The sequence below is a fragment of the Dermatophagoides farinae genome, chromosome 7 (assembly GCF_024713945.1).
Source record: "Dermatophagoides farinae isolate YC_2012a chromosome 7, ASM2471394v1, whole genome shotgun sequence".
NCBI lineage: Eukaryota > Metazoa > Arthropoda > Arachnida > Sarcoptiformes > Pyroglyphidae > Dermatophagoides > Dermatophagoides farinae.
In genome coordinates, this window is record NC_134683.1 from 1,306,033 (window position 1) to 1,327,762 (window position 21,730).

At 29.7% G+C, this 21,730-nt stretch overlaps 4 protein-coding genes across 8 annotated transcripts; 2 read left to right on the forward strand and 2 right to left on the reverse strand.

Moving 5' to 3' along the window:
* The first annotated feature begins 1,193 nt into the window (after window positions 1–1,193).
* LOC124497228 (uncharacterized) lies at window positions 1,194–4,263 on the forward strand. Its single transcript, XM_047060854.2, has 2 exons — window positions 1,194–1,598; window positions 1,666–4,263. Exon 2 carries the CDS (start codon window positions 1,793–1,795, stop codon window positions 3,965–3,967), a length of 2,175 nt encoding a protein of 724 aa, XP_046916810.2. The 5' UTR covers window positions 1,194–1,598; window positions 1,666–1,792; the 3' UTR covers window positions 3,968–4,263.
* LOC124497231 (phosphatidylinositol 3-kinase regulatory subunit alpha) lies at window positions 4,250–9,473 on the reverse strand. Of its 2 annotated transcripts, XM_075732807.1 has the most exons (3): window positions 8,977–9,473; window positions 8,687–8,898; window positions 4,250–5,909 (listed from the first exon to the last, which is right to left on the reverse strand). In XM_075732807.1, exon 3 carries the CDS (start codon window positions 5,906–5,908, stop codon window positions 4,526–4,528), a length of 1,383 nt encoding a protein of 460 aa, XP_075588922.1. In that variant the 5' UTR covers window position 5,909; window positions 8,687–8,898; window positions 8,977–9,473; the 3' UTR covers window positions 4,250–4,525. The 2 variants fall into 2 exon arrangements, with proteins under 2 accessions (XP_075588922.1, XP_046916814.1); XM_047060858.2 differs by lacking the exons at window positions 8,687–8,898; window positions 8,977–9,473 and adding an exon at window positions 5,999–7,609.
* A 138-nt stretch (window positions 9,474–9,611) lies between these two features.
* LOC124496843 (uncharacterized) lies at window positions 9,612–21,704 on the reverse strand. 3 transcript variants are annotated; one of them, XM_075732806.1, is made up of 9 exons: window positions 21,010–21,702; window positions 20,880–20,925; window positions 18,550–18,810; window positions 18,126–18,374; window positions 16,353–17,641; window positions 15,971–16,129; window positions 14,767–15,769; window positions 10,443–10,872; window positions 9,612–10,371 (listed from the first exon to the last, which is right to left on the reverse strand). In XM_075732806.1, exons 1-9 carry the CDS (start codon window positions 21,118–21,120, stop codon window positions 9,849–9,851), a joined length of 4,071 nt encoding a protein of 1,356 aa, XP_075588921.1. In that variant the 5' UTR covers window positions 21,121–21,702; the 3' UTR covers window positions 9,612–9,848. The 3 variants fall into 3 exon arrangements, with proteins under 3 accessions (XP_075588921.1, XP_075588919.1, XP_075588920.1); XM_075732804.1 differs by lacking the exons at window positions 9,612–10,371; window positions 10,443–10,872 and having other exon boundaries at window positions 13,443–15,769; window positions 21,010–21,704; XM_075732805.1 differs by lacking the exons at window positions 9,612–10,371; window positions 10,443–10,872; window positions 20,880–20,925; window positions 21,010–21,702 and adding an exon at window positions 19,269–19,510 and having other exon boundaries at window positions 13,443–15,769.
* LOC124497229 (uncharacterized) lies at window positions 11,141–13,566 on the forward strand. 2 transcript variants are annotated; one of them, XM_047060855.2, is made up of 3 exons: window positions 11,141–11,549; window positions 11,607–12,770; window positions 12,822–13,566. In XM_047060855.2, exons 1-3 carry the CDS (start codon window positions 11,258–11,260, stop codon window positions 13,319–13,321), a joined length of 1,956 nt encoding a protein of 651 aa, XP_046916811.2. In that variant the 5' UTR covers window positions 11,141–11,257; the 3' UTR covers window positions 13,322–13,566. The 2 variants fall into 2 exon arrangements, with proteins under 2 accessions (XP_046916811.2, XP_046916812.2); XM_047060856.2 differs by having other exon boundaries at window positions 11,141–11,540.
* Window positions 21,705–21,730: the final 26 nt, after the last annotated feature.

The following is a 21,730-nucleotide window of genomic DNA, read 5'->3' on the forward strand; positions in this document are numbered from 1 at the left end:
AACATTTTTCATCATCATTTCGATTTTGTTTTTTATTCGTATTCGTTTATTATGTCGTTTTAGGTTCCATTTAGAATTGAATGATTGGTTGCAGCGTTCACAAAAATAAAGTAGTTTCTTGCCAATGGATGCTTCATTATTCAAAATTTGGTTCTGTCTATGCAGGCAAAAGTATGCCGGTTATTTAGCAGTCCATTTAAAATCGACACATGGTGTCGAAATTCAGGTGAAAAATTTGAAATTTAAAGATTTTGAAATGTTCAAATTATTTTTGGAGAAAACTGAAGAAGAAACAAATTATATTTGCTCGTGCCGTGGAACCATACCAGCTAATAGATCGGAGCGAAAAAGAGCTGCAAAATCAAACAAAACAAAATTGGCAATACAGTAATACCCCGCTTAACGCGGGGGTTACGTTCCAAAAATTCTGAGCGTTAAGCGAAACAGCGTTAAGTGGGGCTATTTTTACATAATGCATTTTTACCCTTCATATACAACGTAACAATGTAATGTAATGTAGGGTAATTGTACAGCGTTATATCGAATCAGCGCTAAACAGGGCAGCGTTAAGCGGGGTATTACTGTATATGTCCATCCCAAATTAGTTTAACCAGGATCAAAGATGGCACATGAAACACTGCTAAATGGACAACAACCCATGTCGGTCATGAATTAGATATGAAATTTTGTCGATTGCCCAATAAACACAAAGAATTGATTGCACATTATCTAAAGATTGGATTGCAACCATCCGAAATACTTTCAATTCGAATTTGGTCATATCAAACTATTTTCAGTCAAATTTCAAATGTGAATTTATCAATTTTGATTTTTCATCACATTTATATTGCAGTAAAAATCCAAAATATTCGGACTTGGAAAAATTTTTCATATTTTTTGGCACCGTTAATAAAAATAAATATGTTACTGTTATAAGAAATGATACAAGAAAAATTTATTTACACGTTACATGATTATACGTTTTTTTTACTTTCAATGTATTAATCAGGCTCAATGTAAATGCCCTCGCTTTCTCATCATATATAATCTCCTCCCACCGTGTACTTTTCGCTGTACATCATCAACCCTTGATTGAGGTTGCAAATTTTTTTACTGTGTGTACAACTGTATCTCTGGACCATGTTATCTTTCTTGATAGAAAACATGTTTGACTGTAAAAAAAAAAATCAAGCTACAATTTAAACCATGCATGCCAGCGCAGTGTATAGCAACGGCGGATATTTTTCTTTGTGTGTTGGCCATCCTGAAGTTTTATTATATTAGAGATGAATAGTTGATGAACATTGAGTTTTATTTTCTATGTTTGTATGTTATGTATCTGCATATATATGAAATATATTTGTTATACCATCAAGCGTTTTTTTTTGAGATCGGCATAATACCATTATTACTTTTTATTATCTAAACACCATTTAGTTTGTTATGATTATATATGTTCGATCATCATAACATTTAATGATTAAAAAATATTCTATGAGAGCGAGAAAAGTTTGTCTTCCATTGATGAGTATATATATTAATTTGTGCTGATTTATTATTTTCTGTTTTTTTTTTTGGAAATTTTACTGAGTCAAAAGGTAAGTTTTTCTATAGATTCGTTGCTATTATGATTGATTGATTGTTGGTTCATTTTTTTCATTCTAGAATTCGGCTTTATATAGTTAGTGATATTCATGTTGTGATATAGTAGAGAAAGTGTAAGAAAAACAACGTGGTATCACTAACGTTCGAGCATTTTTATTATTGAAACCAACCACCACCACCAAAAAAAATGGATAAATCATCACTGCAAGAAATAAACCAAAAACGTCGAAAAGCTATACGTAAATTTGATGCTTATTTTGATAGTTTTAATGATGGTCATACATCGGAAATTATTGTGGATAAAATCGAAATACGTAACGTAATTGAATTGATACGTAAATTTAATCGTAATTTGGCCGATGATGATAATCTATATGATGAAGAATTGGTTGATAAATTCAAAATGCGTGCACGTCGTATGGCTAATTTTTTAAATGATTCCACTGCAAATAATGAGGATAGTAATAAGAAAGAATCATCATCATCATCATCGGAGAAAATAGTGGCCAACAACATGGATAAACAGCCAAAGACAGAACCATCACCATCACCGCAACAACAACAAAAACAAAAGCAACAGCAACGACAATGTGAACCAGAAATGATTAGAAAAAATGATAAAAATCATCATCATGCTGTCATTGGTAATGAAGAAAATATCGATGCATTATTAAATGTTTATTATATTAATAAACTGGAATTAACTTTTACAAATTGGTTCGATTATTATCCACAAATGATGGAATTTATTGTAAATGGCCCAAAATCAATGGACATGAAAACAAAAATGGATTATTTGAAAAAAACTCTTCGTAACAATCCGAAAGCATATTTATTAATTAGAAATAAAAATGAAATTAACGATGCTGTTATGATATTACGAAAACGATTTAATGTTTGTTGCCAAGCTATACGTGAAAAAAATGTCGACGATCTAATTGATAAATTTAATCATAGTATGGATGAAAGAGATAATGAAAAAAATTTTCGTCAATTATTTCGTATTGCATTACATATTGCTTATACGGTTCGTGAAGATTTTCAAACATATTATTTTCACAAGTTGATGAAAAAATTGCCAAAATTATTACATTGTGGTACACCATTTCAGTTTTTAATAATGATTAGATCAAAACTTCGAATATTTGATGGCCATCATGTTTTGAAACCAGGAACATTTGAAGAATTAGAACAACTATTTAATCGATTAATCAATGATGATGTTTCATTATGTCCAATCTGTTTTAAACTTAAACAACGTATTCGATCACATTCAATAGTCAAATGTCGCTATATTGACGAGCTAATCTATACATATGGTTTTCGTAAAATCAACTATTCATCAATTTCATCTGCTCAAAATTCAATGGTTTCATCGGATAAAACTTCAATTAACCGTAATCGTTCCAGTATGAACAATCGAATAAACAATCAAAATAATGGTAATGATCAAGTAAATCAGAAAAAAATTTCTAATACCACAAACAATGATAATCAATCAACTGAATCTGATCAAGTGAATCAGAAAAAAATTCCAATCATTATTATTGGTTCAAAAAGTGAACAAAATTATCGAAACGAAGCATCAATCATCGATCAGAATGCCACTAATCATGAAGCATTTATCGAAATAGACTATTTGAGATCATTGGAAATTGATGAGGAAATAGATTACAGAGAATTTTCCGATTTGAGATCACGTTTTATTATTGGTCATTTAGAGCTTAAAATAGCCATTGGATTTTTGGTTCGTACGATAAGATTTTCGGTTTTTTCCTCACAAAAAGAAGAGCCAACCATATATATGTCGGCCGATATTCTCAAACAATTTTCATTAATTTGGCCATCAAAATTTGAACAACGTTTTGCTCAAATAATTGATTGTTCAATTGAAAGAAAGCGACGAATTTCAACTAAAAATTTAGATTTAAAGATCGATCCTTTATATGATGATGTGGCTGACAATGTTTGTGATGGTAAATCGAAAAACAATGTGTTGCAAAAATTACTTACCGCCAATTTCATCGTAAAATCTTCATTGTCAAATGTTCAAAATGATTTGTTGAAAATTTCTTCAATTGATGATAACACTGCTAATGAAGATTATTTTATCAATCAAGATGATCATATCTATTATTATTGTAATGGAAATCATTCATTTAAACAAGAAATGAAATATAAACGTGCACACATTTATCATTTTAAAGGTGAAAAAATGAATTCTAATAATGATATGGATTCCATGTTGATCAAATTTGATGATGAAAATTTTTCAATTCTCATTCAATTACCATATACAAATGATGAAAAGAATGAACAAATCAAACGAAAAATTGAAGAATGTCGTAAATTGTTGGACTAAAGAAACTCACTTTTTTTAAAAAAAATTATACCACTTGATAAGAAATGATAAATTTTCCCAGAACATAATGAGCCATCATCATTATGTTTTTGAAAAATTTTTCATTTCATTACAATCGAATTTTTTGCTGCTGCTGCTGCTGCTGCTGGTCCTGTTGACATGACAGGTTTTTTCAAGGCGTGATTTTCGATAAATTTTTTTTTCTATAAAAAAAAATTCCTGATTGAAATTTTGTTTTTGCACATTTGCTTATTCAATAAAATTGACAATAAAAATTTAAAATTTTTGAAAAAAAATCGAGAAAATTTTTATTCAAGACAAGATTAAAATTATTTAAAAAAAAGGTATAAATCATTCATGTAAACAAATGTGAGTGTTTGTGTGTGTGTGTGTGTGTATGTTTTTTTTTACAGCACAGATCAATAATCAATAATCAATAAAATTATTATATATATCATATACAAAAAATATAGAATATAGTGAAATGAGATATTTGGGAAAAAATATAGACTAGATGAATTTTCCGGTTTCGTTTCGAGTTTGTTTTTTGTTGCTGAATCAATTATCATCATTTTTACCGTTATTATTGTTATTATAATAGTAATGATAATGATGAAATGAATGTGCAAATATTGGATAACGAAGTGTTGTATGTAGATTATCATTATGTTCTTCCAATGATGTCTTCGAATAATGCAATACAAGACTCATTAGATCTGGAAAAATATCATATGGTTCAGAAAAACCATAACCACGATCCGTTTGTGATATCAGACAATGATAGATATTTCCATCACTAACAATAGACAGGGCATATTTGCCCATTTGTTGTCTACTTTGTCGTATTAGGAATGTACCATCTTTTTTATTCTTCAACAATTGTTCAGCTTCATTACGTTTACATTCATTTATTAGCCATGTTGTTTCGATTTTATGTGGTTGTAAATCAATTTCATCAGTATTTTGTTCAACAATTTTTTGCAAAATATTATGTTGTCGGCCAAGAAATTGTAATGTTGGTTTAATGGAATTACGTTCACGATCCAATAGACGATTATAGGCAATCATTAATTTAAGATCATTCTCCAGATCACCGATACTTTTAGTGAAAAAATTCAACCGTGTTTGTAATTTAAGTTTTTGTTCTTGCATTAGATTTGCTTCATGTGGCAAAGCCTGGACTTGTAGTTTATTATTAAGATTAATATGATCCTGTATGAAACCCATGATCAATTGATATGAACGTATTGCTTGCCGTTGTCGTTGTATGCATTTATTATTCTTATCATAATCTTCACTCAATTGATCATATTGACTGTTTTTTGAATTCAATTCTTTTCGTACTTCAGCTAGACGTGCTTTCACTTTTTCCATATCATTAATTTCAATGCCTTCAATATCCGGCTGATAGAATCGTGATACAGGATACAATAATTTTACATCCAATGATGGATTATATTTGGCCAATGATTCAGTCTTGTAATAATTGATTAATTCAATAACCGATTTGAATACAAATGGTTCGGAAAAACCAAACAAACCATCACGGCTGGTTATTTTGATCAATTTGTTACAATTATTTTTCCGTAATGTTAATGTATATTCACCAAAAATTTTCGATATCGAATCACGTACTAGATATGTTCCATCTGGACGATTACGTAATTTTTCATTAACTTCTTCACGGCTAATTTTACCCCAATACCATTCAGCATCTTCAAGTTTCTCTTCTTCCGTTTCCGATTGTTGTTCTTGTTTCTGTTCTAATTGCAAAGATTTTGGCTGCTTTGATTGTGGCTGTTGTTGTTGTTGAATTTCCAAATCATCATTTTGGCATTGTTCAGTAGTTGTAGTTGTAGTATTAGCCGTCAATGATTGACATTGTTCAGTAGTCGTATTTGTAGTCGCTGTTGATTGTTCCTGTTCTTCTTCAGTTGTCATTCTGTTATCAGGACGAGAAAAAAATATGAAAAATTCATACATTAATTATGAATGTAATATCAAATGAGAGAAAAAGAAAAATTCTTATACCTCGAATCAAGTAAAAAATAAATCTTGGAACAGAAAACCTTTTTTAAAAGTCTCTTGATATGAAAAAAAAAATATTTTTAGCAAAAGAAAAAAGAGAAGAGAAAAAAACCATTGGCCAACAACAAGTTAAATGATCAGAAAATAAAAGCAAGCAAGAAAAGAAAAGATAACGAGAAAAAAATAGGAAATCATCAACAGGTTGATGAGTGGCCAAGAATGAATAATTTTTTCAAGTGGATCCGGATTAGATAAGTTTGTTTAAAACAATTTGATCGTCGAATAATTTCGTGCACAAGAGAAGCCCTTCACTGGGCAGCTTGCGATTATAATTTTTTTTTTAATGTTAAGAAATGGAAATTATATAATAATCATTTCTTAACTTTCACTTTTTCATATATATCGAATTATTATTATGTAAATAAAATTCAAACATACATAAAAAAAAGTGAAAATTAAAATTTTTTAAATATGACAGCAATATGCGACCCAATGATGGACTGCTCTTATAGCCGAATACGTTTTACCACAGTTTGTGTGTGTGTGTGCGTGTGTAGCCAAACAACTTGTTGATTTGGAAATGAATGAAAAAAAGAGAAGAATATTCAGAAAAAAATAAGCGAATAAAGAGACAGAGAAAAATTTTTTTTTTATGAGAATTTGGAAAAGATTCGTGAAAAAAACAGAAAGAAAAAGTTCAAACACTTTTGTTCGATTCGAATGATCGAATCAAACTGATCGATTGATTGATTTTTGTTTTGAATAACGAAACAAAAAAAAAATTTTCATTAAATATATGGCCACTATTTAAATTGGTGGAAAAATAAAAAAAAATTTTTTAGTTGTTAATGATGGGGCGTGTGTCGCAAAATCACAAACAAACATACACATATACACACACATTCGGTCGTTGAACATAATTGGCCTTAAAAAATTGACGACAATAATCATCCTCGTCATGGTTGTTGTTGTTGTTGGTCAAAAAGATATATATCAATGTGGAAAAAATGATCATACAAAATTAACAGGATTTTGAAGAAAACAACAGACACACACACACTTATAAAAAAAACACATGGCAAAAAATTATCAGAAAAAAACCAGCCATCGAAAAAGCTATCGATAAAGGATATCCTGGGGATCATGATCATCGTCAAATGCCAACAACAAGAATCACAGCAAAAACCAAAAAAAAAACCGACAAAAATGATAAAAGGCTGATAAAATACATGAAAAAAAAAAAATTTCATTGGTTCCCTAGTAAATCAGAACAATATTCATATTATAAATAGCGAGAACAATCAAATTTCAAATTATCAAAAAAAAAAAAAAAAAAACTGAAAAACACAAAATAAAATCAACCTTAAACCAAACACAAAGAAAAAAAAATTTTTATGACTATCAATTAAAAACAGATTTTTCGGGTCATGGCAAATTAACCAGATTATAATTGAAAACAAAACGAAAAAGATTCGATTTGGCAACTATATCGACAGAAAACACAGGCACAAACACCAAAAGGAAATCGAATCATTTTCGCAATCCTAAAATCCAAACACACACACACACACACACAGGATGCACAAAGTTACTTGATTCGATGAATACCATGTTCCAATGATGATTTTTATGATGACGATGATGGCCACATTTAAACATGATGATGATCATCATCATTATCATTGAGGAAAAAAAATAAAACAACATTCGTTCGTTTATTTTTCCGTTTTTTTTTTCTCTCTCTCTCTCTCTATCTCACGTTTCAAATGTTGATGGATTGGCCAAAGTTTTTCGTTTCCCTTCTTTTTCTTCGAATGGGGCATCTCATCATTATAGGGCCATCACACTTTTGATAACTGGTCAAAAAATTATACATACACACTGGATGATGAAATGATTTTCACATTGTTCATCATCATCATCATACAAACAAACACAGACGCGTGCAATCATCATCATTTCGTATTTTTCATTTTCATTCTCGTTTTCATCGGATTTATTTATTATTATTATTCTCACATCAAATCCATCTTAAATCAAAATAATCAAAAAAAAAAAAAAAAAAAAAAAAAAAACAGAAAACAAAATCCACATACACATACACAACAGGTGGGGATGTAGAGAAAAAAAACAAAATTCAAATGGGAAAAAATTGATGATGGTTTTCTGTTCAAACACCACACACACACACACATCCTAACTCAAAGAATGATGATTGGTGGTGAATGGAAGACAAAAACATCACATCACATTATCATCAACCATTAAACCATCATCATCATCATCATCATAATCATCATACGGGACCATAAAAAACAGGTTTCTCTATTTTTTCGTGAAAAAGATTTTCGATCAACAAAAAAATAAAAATTTACATGTTGTATTCGATTTATGAAAATTTTTTTTTTCGTCGTTGTCGTTTTTCTTTCAATCATCAACAACAAAATATATATGGCCATTTGATTATTACCGATTTCAGGTGAAATTTTAGATTTCCATTTATGGTGAATGGGTTAGGTATTTTTTTTGGGTAAAAATTAAAGAAAAAGGCAGATATTTTCTCATTGTAGAGATAATCCCGACTTTTAAAAGAGATTTTTCTTCTCTGTTTTTTTTTCTTTGGTTCCAAGACAGAGAACAGAAAAAAATGAGCACAAACATCAGACAGTTGTGTAAATGAATGGAGCTTACCTGAAAATCTTGAATTCAAATCAAAAGGCACATTTGAAATTGGAAGAAAAAGAAAAAATTTTTTTTTTTTGAAACAATGGATGATGGCGAAACAATAAAAAAGCCAAATGAAAAAAAAATGGATCAACAATGATGACACTTGTTGTTGTCGATGATAATGACGATGATGATGATTATTTTAAATGAACAATAAGCCAAAATAAAAAATGAAACTTGAATGGAAAGAAAAAAAAAAGAAAGAAAAGAGATTTAAATGTGGAAAATGTTCTTTTTGTTTCTTGAGTACGTACCACACAAAATATATATTGTGAAATAATATATGGACCGCACGAGTTTTGCTTCTTGTAGATTTTGATAATTGAATTTTTCTTCTGGTACAAACAAATTAATGACGAAAGCGATAAAATCAGTTTATGGTTGGTATATAAAAAAAAATGATAATGGCAATGATTATTGATTCAATTTATTAACAAATCCAAAGATTTTCAATCATATATTAATCAGATGGCAAATGTGTGTATATTATATCGATTATGATCGATTGTTGATCATGATGATCATCATAAACACACACACACACACATGTACATTGTAGGTCATCATCATCATTTTTTTTAATAATATAGTAAAAATTCTCAATTTATTATTATCATCATCATTGTTTTTTTTTTTTTTGCTGGCTGAGAGCAACATTTCATTTTTTTCTGGTTATCATCATCATTATAAAAACAAAAAATATACACAACACTGCAGCAGCAGCAGCAGCAGCAGTAGCAACATTCGAGAAAAAAAAATCGAGGATCCACTTCATCGAAGATAGGACAAAAAAATTTTTTTTTTTTCATTTATTTAAATGCCAAATAGCGCCGTATTCATTTTTTTTCAAATATTGAAATTGTATATAGCATGGTTGGTTGAATTTTGATTTTTGTTGTTGTTGTTGATTTCATTCATCCATTTACGTAAAATGTTGTTTGTTGGTTTTTGTTTTTGTTTTCAGAATTAAAATCCTGAAAAAAAATTGGATAATTTATGACGACCATGATGATTTTGCCATTGTAATATATTGATCGATTGATAATTTGTTGTTGTTTGTCGGTCGATTTGTTGTTTGTTTTTTTTCTGAATGGTAGAGGTGAATAAAAATGGTGATGATTTTTTTTCAAACAATTTGAAGTGGATCTCTATCCACTTCCGACATTGAAATCGATAATGATGAAAAATTTTCAACAAAATAATCATATAAAACATTACGAATATATCCTCGTTCAGTGTTTGAATGTTCACATAATGCTATCGATGTTCCAGAATGAATGGCATCCAATACTTCATGATGAGACATTTCGCCTGTAATGAAAAAATCTATTGATGGTCGTATTTGTCGAAGGATCGATGAACCGGATCCAGCACAAACACCAATCGAATGAATCATAGTATCATCGGCATGATTATCGGCTAATGCTAAACGAATTCTATCTAAGCCTAGATTTGTTTTCAATGTAGAAACAATCTGATTAATCGTTATAGATTCCGATAATTTTCCAATTCGACCCATTCCTTCACGTAAAATTGGCCATTTTTGACAGCTAGTTATCGATGATAATATTGTTCCTTGTTTATTGATTTTGTCCAATATTATGGGCAAAATATCACCATTACAGTATATTAATCCATGGGATTTATTTCTAACAATTTTAAGAAGATTAAAAAAATAGTTTAAATTATTGGCTGATTTAATAAATTATTAAGATATTACATTTGAGCTGGAATATTCATGGCTTTCAATTGATCAAAAATAAATGATTCTTGTTTTTCGCCATCATTTAGATGAATTTGATATTGAAATTTAGGTTTTTGTGTTGACATTTCCACTGGTCTTATATTTGAACATTTAAATGGTCCAAGAAGCCAATCATTAATGCCACCATGAATGGCATCAAGTGCTGTATGCGGTGAATAGACGGCAATTTTGTTCACTAAACATTTGGCAATAATTCGTTCTTTCCAATTTGATTGACAAATCGATTTGAATGGACGAAAAATTGGTGGATGATAAGCGATGATTAGATCGACATTTTTAACGATCGATTCATCCATAACTTTTTCGGTCAAATCATTTGTTAACATTATACGTTTGATTTGAAATTTTTCCATCGGTTCCACCAACAATCCAACATTGTCCCAGTCACATGCTAATTGTAATGGAATTTTTTCACCAATTTTAACAAGAAAATCTTCAAGCAACATTTTTGATGAAAAACGACGATATTGATAATTGAAACGATATAATCTAGAAGCGGTAAAAATTGTTGAATTTTTTCCAATCAAAAACAGCATCATCACTTGCAGACGAAGCATTTAACAACTAAAAAGCATGGATCTACGAAGGAAAAGTTTCGAACATATTTTGATTTTGTTGAAGAATTTTTTTCGGAAATCTTTCTTTTCTTTTTTGGATCATTTCGAGTTCAATATATATATATATTGTTGTCGTTGTTTTTGTTCCATATGTTTTGGATCATTGTAATCAACGAAATGGTATGAAAAACGAAATTTTATGGAATTAATGGAATGGAACAACAGCAGCCAAATAATCAACAACAAAATGATTCAATGAAATTGAAACGTGATAAATTATATAAACAACAACAACAACAACGTTTACAACAAAATGATATAACTCGAAATAAAGATCTTTCAGCTGATCAATTGATCAAGAATATTCTTGAAAAAGTTGATACCGATGCTAAGATAACGAAATTTTATAATACTCATCATTATCAACAACAACAACAACAGCAGCAACAACAACAATTACTTAATGTAAATACTCAACAATTTCATCAAAATCAATGTAATCAATGTAAGCCTTTTAAAATTATAAATTATTCTGATTTTGAATTTTTTTTTTCATTCTCAGCATGGACCAACAATATACATTCGAAACCAATCGAAACTTCATCGGCCACAAATTCATCAACGAATTTCTATTCACCACTTGTGATTCCACAATGTTTTTATCTACATTCAGAAATTCCAGAAATCTATCTTAAAATATGGCAATCAGTGCAATATAATTTTGTCGGTAATGGTGAATCAGAATTCTGTGATCGTGATCGATTATATCAGATTTTAATCACATCTAATCTATCCAATGATGTGTTGGCAAAATTATGGTCATTTGTCAATCGAACTAAACCGGGTGAATTGACAAGAAATGAATTATTCGTCATGTTGGCTTTGATTAGTTTAGTTCAACAAAATGTCGCCAATCCATTACAGGAATTATATTCAATACAAACGATACCGGTGCCATATTTTTCAGGATTCTCATTTGCAAAGTCATTATTTTGTCAAGAATCTACCGCAACAACAGAGCCAATAAAACAAATTGAAAATTTATCTGAATCTTCGTTTGGTGAGAATGAATTTTGTGAATTCAAATCAGCTTCAACAAACGTCGATGATAACACACCGTTAGCCGATCTTTTTGTTACACCACAAAATTCCACTTTGAACCCAATTAATAATAATAATATTATGACTGAAGACCTATTTGAAGTATCAACAATCACTAGTCAATTAGAGCAAACTCAAACAAAAAATAATAATAACGATGATGACGATTTTGGTGATTTCATTCAAACCGAAATTGTTGAAACCTTTAATAATGAAGAAGAAGTAAATCACACCAACAATGATTTCGGTGATCAAGAAGATCTTTTTGCCTGTACCGTCGTTCAATCCGATACTGGGGAACAAGAAGATAAATATAGTTTTTTTCGAAAATTTCAAAATGAAATATCCGTACAGGAAGAATTTGGTGACTTTCATTCACAACCTATCGAACAGGAATTTTCAACTAATCATCATCAGGAATATGTTCATACACAATCGATGTCATCAACAGCATGGTTTGAACATGAGAAGAAGAATCTTATGAATAAGTATCAAATAAGAGAAAGAATTCTAACGGCCATCAAACAAGTGATGCATAAAACATTCAATGTTTTGGCTGTAAATCATGATGAAACATCCGTGATCGAAGCATTAACATCAAATAAGGGCCATACATTTGTTGATGGTAATTTTAAATTTTTTTTTATGCTTACCTAAATGAGTTTTTTTACCATAGATTTATATCAGGTATATAAGATTGCTGAACGAATAAAATTCACCGTAAAACATGATGATGACGATTCTGATGATAAGTGTCGTACATTAGTGGATGAAATCGACCGAAATTGGAATTCTATACATAATTTAATGAAAAAAGCATCGATTACATTGAATGATCGCATTTCACAAAAAGAATTTCACTATGAAAATGGTGATGATGATAAAAAATGTTGGATTTGTTCCACACGAGTAATTTTGGGTAACAACAACAACAACAACAACGACGACGACGACGACAATAAACAAGTTGAATCGATAACAAATGATTCGTTAGGAATGACGATCGATGCCAATAATGGTGGTAATGACATCCAATATCATTTGACTTGTGTCAATTTTTGGCTCAATTTTGTTGACACAACAACTTTACCACATCATGGTGAACGTGGCCATGATAGTATTGATGATAACGATGACCATTATGGACACTTTCATTCTATAACCACAGCAAATTGATCGATTCAAGATTCAAGCGAAAACGAAAATAAAAATTGAAAAGAAAAAAAGAAGACAAAAAAAAATTCCATGAAACGACAAGAAAAAGAAAAAGAAAAAAACAAATTCCACACATAGCACAACTTATAAAAACGTTTTTTATTCTGTATAATAGTAAGAATAGATAAAGAACAAAACTTTGATTTTTTTTACTTTGAAAGAAAAAAAAAAGAATTCAATAAAATATCAAATGTTGAGCCATTCAATCAATTTAAAACCCGATTAAATTTCCATTATTCTGGTCTTTATTGAATGTTTTAAAAAAGTGGAAAAAAAATTCAATCAACGATGATCCAATGGTACAATGAACGCGTGTCTTTGTTGTTGTTGTTGTTGATGCTGTAGATTCCATAGTTCCATTTGTTGACCCAAACATTCGAAAGAATTGCCTTTTCTTTTCATTGTTTGTTTATTCAATTTAGCTGCAGCTGATGTTGCTGCTAACGTTGTTGCCGTTGTTGATGTCATCATCATCAAGTTGACAATATCATTGATGCTCTGTGATCGTTTTCTTTCATAAATGTTCAGTATGTTTGAATCGCTAAATGTTAAATGTTTTTCTAGGTTATCGTTGTCATCGTCGTCGTCGGGAATTGTCGAGTAAATTAGATTTGTTATATTGATATGGCTGTCATTCGTAGTAGTATTCTGTACTTTTGCTTTTATCCCATTTAACAGCTCATCGTTGTTACGGTTCGGTGATTTGAATTCCTGAATAATAGAATCAGCCATCATTGTATCCAGTAATATTGTTGTTTTCTTTGTTCTTTCATTTAAAATAGAATCCAAATCATGGTTAAAAGTTTTTATTTCGATATCATCAACATTGCTTTCATTGTTCCATTTGGAACAATGGATCATAGTTGAATAGATGTCGTCTTTTTTGTTTTTAGAACAATGAACCTTATGATCATGATTGCTAATGTTATGATGATCATCATCATTTTGATCAAAATGATTATCATCTTCATTGCATTTATTTTTATCCATGTTTAATGATACGCTTGGATTGTTGTTTGGTTCATCTTTTTTGGAACATTGAACCACATTTTCACCAACATCATCATCAGGAGCATCGTTGAGGCTATTCTGGTTATTGTCCTCTTTTTCATTCTTTTCTATCTTCACTTCTTTCTCCGCCTCTTCTTTTTCATTCATCGAATGTTTTTTAGACTCGTCTTGGTTATTGTTAAAGCGTCGATTCGAATTAGTTTTACTATCTATTTCATTTCCCACGTTGATCGTATGTTGGCCATTATTATTATTACTATCCACCATCATCATAATACAGATGCTCGAATCATTTTTAACGGCCGCTATTTTTTCCTGCTGCTTTCGTTCTTGATTTTCGATTATATTGATAGGTACCATAAGGTTTGTTGGTTGTTCCATTCTATCGTCCACTATTTCTGTTAACATTTTATTCGCAACGGAATTATTGTCATTTATTATCTTGGATAATAATAGGCCATTTTCTTTTAAAATTTTTTCTTCACTACTAATATTATCATCATGATTTTCATCTAGATCATTCGTATCTTTTTCTTTCGAATATTCTTTACTTCTTTGTTCATGGATATTATCATGAACACTTGAATGATGATGATCATCATCATCATCATTATTATCACTTGTTTGGTTCAATGATGTATGATGAGTGGCAATGGTGATCATTTTTCCATCATTATTATCAAAACACATGTTTTCATAATATTTCATTGAATTGATGAAATTTATATTCTCATAATTTATCTCTTGGGGCTTTTTTAGTCGAAAATATGATGATGAAGAATTCACTGTTTCATTATATATCCTATGTTGTTGTTGTTGTTGTTGATGATGATGATGATTTGATTGATTACAAGATGATTTAACAATGGTTGCGTATCCGCTACTACTACCACCACCACCATCATTATGGATTGATGAGCTATTCGTTGAAACAGCGGCTGTTGCTGTTGTTTCATAAGTAATTCCATTATGAAAACAATTAACTGGTGATTGCATTGTTGTTGGTTGATCATTTTTTAAAAATCTATCATATACAGATTTTTGGCCATAAAATCCATCACAGTGTAAGCTGCTGCTACTGTTGTTGTTGTTGTTGTTGCAAAAGCAGCCTGAATTTTCGGCTTTTGTTGTTGATGTTGTTGCTGCTGCTGTTGAACATTTGGAACCACGACAACAACAACAACAACAACAAGAATAATAATAACAAAAACGGCAACAACCATTCAATGATGATGAACAGATTTTTTTCTTTGTCATATTTGTTCCATCATCAACATCATGATGATTATGTAGACTCGGTTGTTTATCATCAACATCATGGCCATTAATATTATTATTATTATTATTATTACAAACGCAAACATTATTCTGCTGTTTTTCGCCATCATCATCATTTTTCTATATTTTTTTGTGTTTAAAAAAACAAAACAAAAAAACAGAAAAGAAAAGAAATTATTTTACAACAAAAACAAAACAAAAAAAACTTGTGTGACCATAATATAATCACACAAAAAATGGAACAAAAAAAAATTCCGTACAAATTGATAATATTGACCACCAAAAAAAAAAAAAAAAAACAAAAAAAAACCAATCACTTACCATCATGATCATCATGCACAAATTTTTCGGTATATCATAATTGTCCATTGCATTGGAATTTGTTGTTGTTGTTGTTGTTTGTGATGTTTTTCTATTTGTAGTAATAATTCCGGGAAAATTAATTCGATGATACGGATGGTCGATTATTGATTCTTTGTCCTATTCAATAATGATGGTGGTGAAAACCGGGAATGTTCAAAATCAAAAAAAAGAGAGGAAAAACAGAAAAGAAAAGAAATCAGCAATGATTAATGACCCACTATATATATGGGATGTTTTTTTTGTGGGGTTTTCGAAAACTACAGTCATTGTCGTCGAAACGAAAACAAAAACTCTATCGATCCGCTAAGAATGTTTTCCGTTTCTTTTTTTCTTCACTAACCTTCATTGAATCATGATGATGATTATGAGATCGTAATAGAGTATGAGAATCGATTTCTTTATTCGTAATTTTCGACATTGTTGTCGTTTGTATTGGTTCATGTATATTTTCATTATGATCATCATTAGTAGTAGTACGATTGGTACAAGTTGTGAAATTCAAATGAATATTATTCATTCGACTAGAATCATCATTATTATTATCATTATTTCCAACATCATGGAAATGACTATTTGCAGTCAATCTATTCGTATAATTGCCATTCGTTAATGTTGTTGTTGTTGTTGTTGTTGTATTGAACGATTCAGCATTTGTCGTACCATTCATTTGACTTGAATTGAAAAGTGAAGAATTTGATTCATTAGAATTGCATATGATTTTCATTGTTGTTTTGTTATTTTTGGTGATGGGAGGTGATGATGAAGTGGAATATCTATGATTCTGTAGATTATTATTACATAAACTATGAACGTCATGGATGGATGAATATGATGTTGATGATTCGTGATCACAATTAATGATTGTTCTACTATTGCCGTCTTCAACAATATTACTGGCATTCATTGGATTCAATGAATTAAAATTTGAATGTTTTAATGTCATAGTACTTGCAGTGGATATCATACAAAGGTTACTATTTTCATTATTTCTGTTATTTCGTTGTTGTTGTTGTTGTTGTTGTTGTGGGTGTTGGTGGCAACAAACGAAAGAATTATGAGCATGATGATGATTATGATGGTGATGGTGGCAGCATTCGATTAAATTGTTTTGTACATTATTTGAACCCGTTAGTTTTGAACTGGACGTTAAATTTGAAAAACGACCTATTGTATTCGAACTGAATGATGATGAACATTTTGTGGTCAGAATATTATTATTATTATTCAATGATGATGATGGTGATAGTGTATATTGTTTATTGTTAATAGTTGTTAGATTCATTGTTGAATGATAGAATTCCGGATTTTTCACTGTTATCATTGAACCATCTGCACCAACACCACCACAATAATAATTTGCAGATAATGTATCAACATCACCAAAACAACTGGATAATAATTGTGAACTAGAATCACCGGTTGAACTATCTGAACTTGGTACTGATCTTTGTTTATGTATAAAACCATTATTATTACCACCACCACCACCACTACCACCACTATAATGTGAAATTGAATCCGATTTTGACATTGATGATTCAAATGAATTTAGCTGATCATTTGATGCAAGATCAAAACATCGTATTAATTCTTCAGGTTCACTTGTATAAAGAATATGTAGGCCAATACCTGAAAAATTGCAAGAGAAAAAGTGAAAATGTGAATAAAACAATCAAAATAAACACAAAAGAGGAAAAGAAAAAAATGTTTGAACAACAAATAAAATGGATGATCCGACCACACACACACACACACACATACATTCGTAATTATTATAATCATTATATCTTGTGTCTCATAAATTTATGAATAGCTAGAATATAATTAACGAAAATTACATTATGGTTGACAGACAAAAAAAAGTTGACACGAAAAACACAGAATTATGTTTGGGTTTTTTTTGTTTCTCTCAAAATAAAACCAAAATAGAAATCTCACACATGACACACCCAAACTAATGGATCTGATAATGATCAATCAATCGATTGATTTTTGTTTATGATTCTATTCGAATTTGATTGAATATTTTTTTTCGAATCGGGATTCTTTCATCCATTGATTTGATTACATTTTTAAAAAGAGATTATAGTGAGAAAATAAAACAAAAACAAACCTTTACCACATTGTGATCCACCTTCAAAACAGAATTTACCATCAATCAAACCAAAACGTCGTAATTGTTTGATCGACCAATAACACATTAATGATGGCGGTATTCCGGTGACTAGGCAAAAAATTGAATCCTGTAATAATAATCGTGCTGAACCACATTTAATTTTATTCTGATGATGATGATGATTCGATGTTATCGTATTATGGCCATTATTGGGTACATTGACCACTTGAACAATAAAATGTCGTTCTACATTTTTTTTTCGTCGTCGTCGTCGTTGTTGTTGTTGTTGTTGTCGTTTGCAGAAAATGTGAAAATTAGAATGGAACCAAACAAAAACATAGACAAAAACAAAACAAAAAAAAAAACAATTCCAATTTGTGATGAAAGGAAAGTGGAGTGAGAGAAAAAAAATAAAGCTTACCTTTGCAAAAATGTTCCTGTAATTTTGTTTGCCATTGAAGCAAAATTTCTCTTGTTTCAAATGCCAACAATATTGTCTGTTCGATGCATATAATGGCCATTGTATTTGATTCACGATCATGAACAAAACCACTTTCAATACCAAGATAATGTTCCAATTCAAATATTGGTTTCAATTTCATTGCCGATGATGATGATGATGATGATTGAAAATATTTCATTTTTTCCTTAAAATTCTTGTACATCATTACTTGCAGCGAATCTAAACAAAAGGAAGAGGGGGAGAAAATGTATGAAAAATGTGAAAAAAACAAGCACATTTGTTCCAGGAAACCATTGAACACATTTAGTGAAGAAGAAGAAAAAAAAGAATTGGCTTAATCGGATTTTTTGTGAAAAACGGCAAGCTAAAAAAAAATATAAATCCAAATAACTTATGGCCATCTCATATATTTAGATAACAAAAAAAAAAATATGAATTTCAAATATAAACTAAACAAAATCACTATTCTGTATGATGAAATTTCACCACAGGGAACAACGGAAAATGCCATTTGCATTTCATTCAATAAAACCACATCAAATCAAAAAAATAAAAATAAAAATAAACAGCGATCCTTTGGGAGTGAAATCAAGAATGAAGAAAAAAATAGTGTTTCCTGAAAGACAAAAAGCGGTTACTCCGTTACACCGAGAGAAAAAAAAATCAAAGATCTGAACCATTTAAAATGTTCAAATGGCTTCAAATGAATGCCAGCAAACAAAAACCAAAAAAAAAAATCAGAAAAAAAAGAAATTCATCTTCCGTCATGGCAAAAAAAAACAAAGATATCAAAAACAACAGAAACATTGAAATAAAAAGGGCAACATTTCTGTTGAACAAACGGCAAAAAAAAGAGAAAAAAAAATAGTTCATTTCGAATGAATATGATCATCTTGAGTAAGAAAAAAAACCGACCCCACACACACACACACACAAACATTGCAGCATTACACATTTTTACACGAATGAATCATGATGATTCATTTATCACATATAATATACACTCGAAGTATTTCGTTTGTATTTTTTTTTTTTTGCTTTTGCTGTTGTTGTTGTCTTGTTTCTTTTTTTTATCTGGTTTTCTTATTATCTATCTGTAAATATTTGTAAAAATGGTCGTCATGTGTGTATTTTTATGTGCAAATGAAACATCATTGCAAATTGGTTGGTTATGGAATTTACTTGTATATATATATTTCCATCTCATTCATTCATTCTATTCTATCATCATCTATTTATTCTATCGATAATTTGGTTATATTATTCACAAAGAATAAATTCTTGGTGGTTAGAAAAAAAAACGAAAAAAAAGTCATTTTTTTTCGTCGAATATTTTTCAGTGATGATTTATGGCCATCTTGAATATTCTTCATCACTTCAAATAGATAATACTTCAAACAATAACAACAACAACAACAACAGCCGAAAAAAAGTTCTGTTAAATTCATATTGTTCATCGCGATTTATCGATTATTTTTCCGGTTGAAAAGTTTCCAAACACATACAAAAAGAGTGATAGTTGTTCGTTATGCTTCTCGAAATATAGGCATACAATCGATCCACAAATACTTGGAAAAAAATTTTTTTTTTTGAATCATTGAAATATTCAACAAAAACATAATGATAAATGTGAATGAATCAAACTTGTACGTTGAACATGAAATCAATTTTTCAATACTGAAAACAAAAAATTTCAACGAGTTTATCGAACTTTGAAAACAAAATTCCAATACAACCAAATTCTGACATCTTCATATCAAATGTAGATGATTGTTTCATGAATTTATTGATGAACAACCAAAAAAAAAAAAAAACATGAATAACCATGATGAATGGTTTCCAGTATTTTTTGTTTCTGGTTGTTTAGATACACAAATCACACACATTGTGAATGTTTCGAATGAATGTGTGTGGTTTGTTTTGTTTTGTTTTCTCATCATCATCATCATTCATTAATTTTTCATACATATGAAATGAATGTAGATCTGATCCGATCCGATTCAGAATGATATTCCAAAACAATCATGATTTATGAATAATAATAATTTTCAATCATCATAATAATGTCGACATTAATTATAATGTTCATATTACATTCGTAATGTGTAGATATATAATAATAATCATAAAAACCATTTCACATTGATGATAAAATTCTCTGATACTTAATTATAATTAATAAATTTAGTTGCAAACTGATAACATCAAATGGATTCATTGCATGCGGTTTTTTTATGTAAATTATCTAGGAAAAAAAACGCAGACAAACAATAAATTAACAAACTTACCTGCAATTGGTGATAATTTCGTAATGATTGCCCAACGGGATTTCCACTGTGGTTTTTGTTGGTGTTGCATACAATGATTTTTTTTTTTTTTTTGATTAAATCAGATTAAAAATACACAGAGTTAACAAACCTTTTTCTGGTCACGATATTTAATCGGACCTTCCAATAGAATTATTTGTGAGGATTCCATCATCGTTGTTGTTGTTGTTGTTGTTGTTGTTGATGCTGTCGTAATAGTCATGATGTGAAAATTCGAATGTTTTTCAATGAAATCGAATAATGAACATCATATAATCGATTGTCAAATAATCGATTATCACAATGAAAAAAAAAATTTCAAAAAAAAACGTAAACAGAAATATTAAAATGCAGACCAGACCATGAAAAAAAATATTTGATGCACGTGTTTCACAAAATTCAATTTAATAATTTATAAACGAATAAACGAAAATGATGCCATAAACACAAACAACGCTAATTCATTCATTCAAAGTTAAAATTAATTGATATTCAACGACACTGGATCGAATGATCATGACAGCGGTTGAACGACATCAATAAAATATAAAAAAAAAATTCACCCGACAACGACGTTTTGTGTGGCGATTCATTCACAAAATGGTTACAAAAATGGAATGGAACTTTAATTTAAAAAATTCGGTTTGGTTTGCAATTCAAAATATTGGCGAAACATGTAAAACACACATGACAAAGATCCAGACGCACACACACACACACGCAGGAAAAATTTACAAATTTTTTTTCACTATTTTTCAGTTTCTATGTGTTAAACGTTGATGAACAACTAACAAAAAAAAAAAAAAAAATAAAAAATAAATTCTCAAACAACC

Excerpts from the sequence above, each read along its gene's own strand:
- LOC124497228 (XM_047060854.2), top strand. The coding sequence starts at position 1,793 with ATGGATAAATCATCACTGCAAGAAATAAACCAAAAACGTCGAAAAGCT.
- LOC124497231 (XM_075732807.1), bottom strand. The coding sequence starts at position 5,908 with ATGACAACTGAAGAAGAACAGGAACAATCAACAGCGACTACAAATACG.
- LOC124497229 (XM_047060855.2), top strand. The coding sequence starts at position 11,258 with ATGGAACAACAGCAGCCAAATAATCAACAACAAAATGATTCAATGAAA. Across the intron at positions 11,550-11,606 it reads TCAAAATCAATGTAATCAAT|CATGGACCAACAATATACAT; the intron begins GTAAGCCTTTTA and ends TTTCATTCTCAG. Across the intron at positions 12,771-12,821 it reads GGGCCATACATTTGTTGATG|ATTTATATCAGGTATATAAG; the intron begins GTAATTTTAAAT and ends TTTTTACCATAG.
- LOC124496843 (XM_075732804.1), bottom strand. The coding sequence starts at position 21,120 with ATGACTATTACGACAGCATCAACAACAACAACAACAACAACAACAACG. Across the intron at positions 18,811-20,879 it reads GAAATTATCACCAATTGCAG|ATTCGCTGCAAGTAATGATG; the intron begins GTAAGTTTGTTA and ends CCTTTTGTTTAG. Across the intron at positions 15,770-15,970 it reads TGTGCATGATGATCATGATG|AAAAATGATGATGATGGCGA; the intron begins GTAAGTGATTGG and ends AAAAAAATATAG.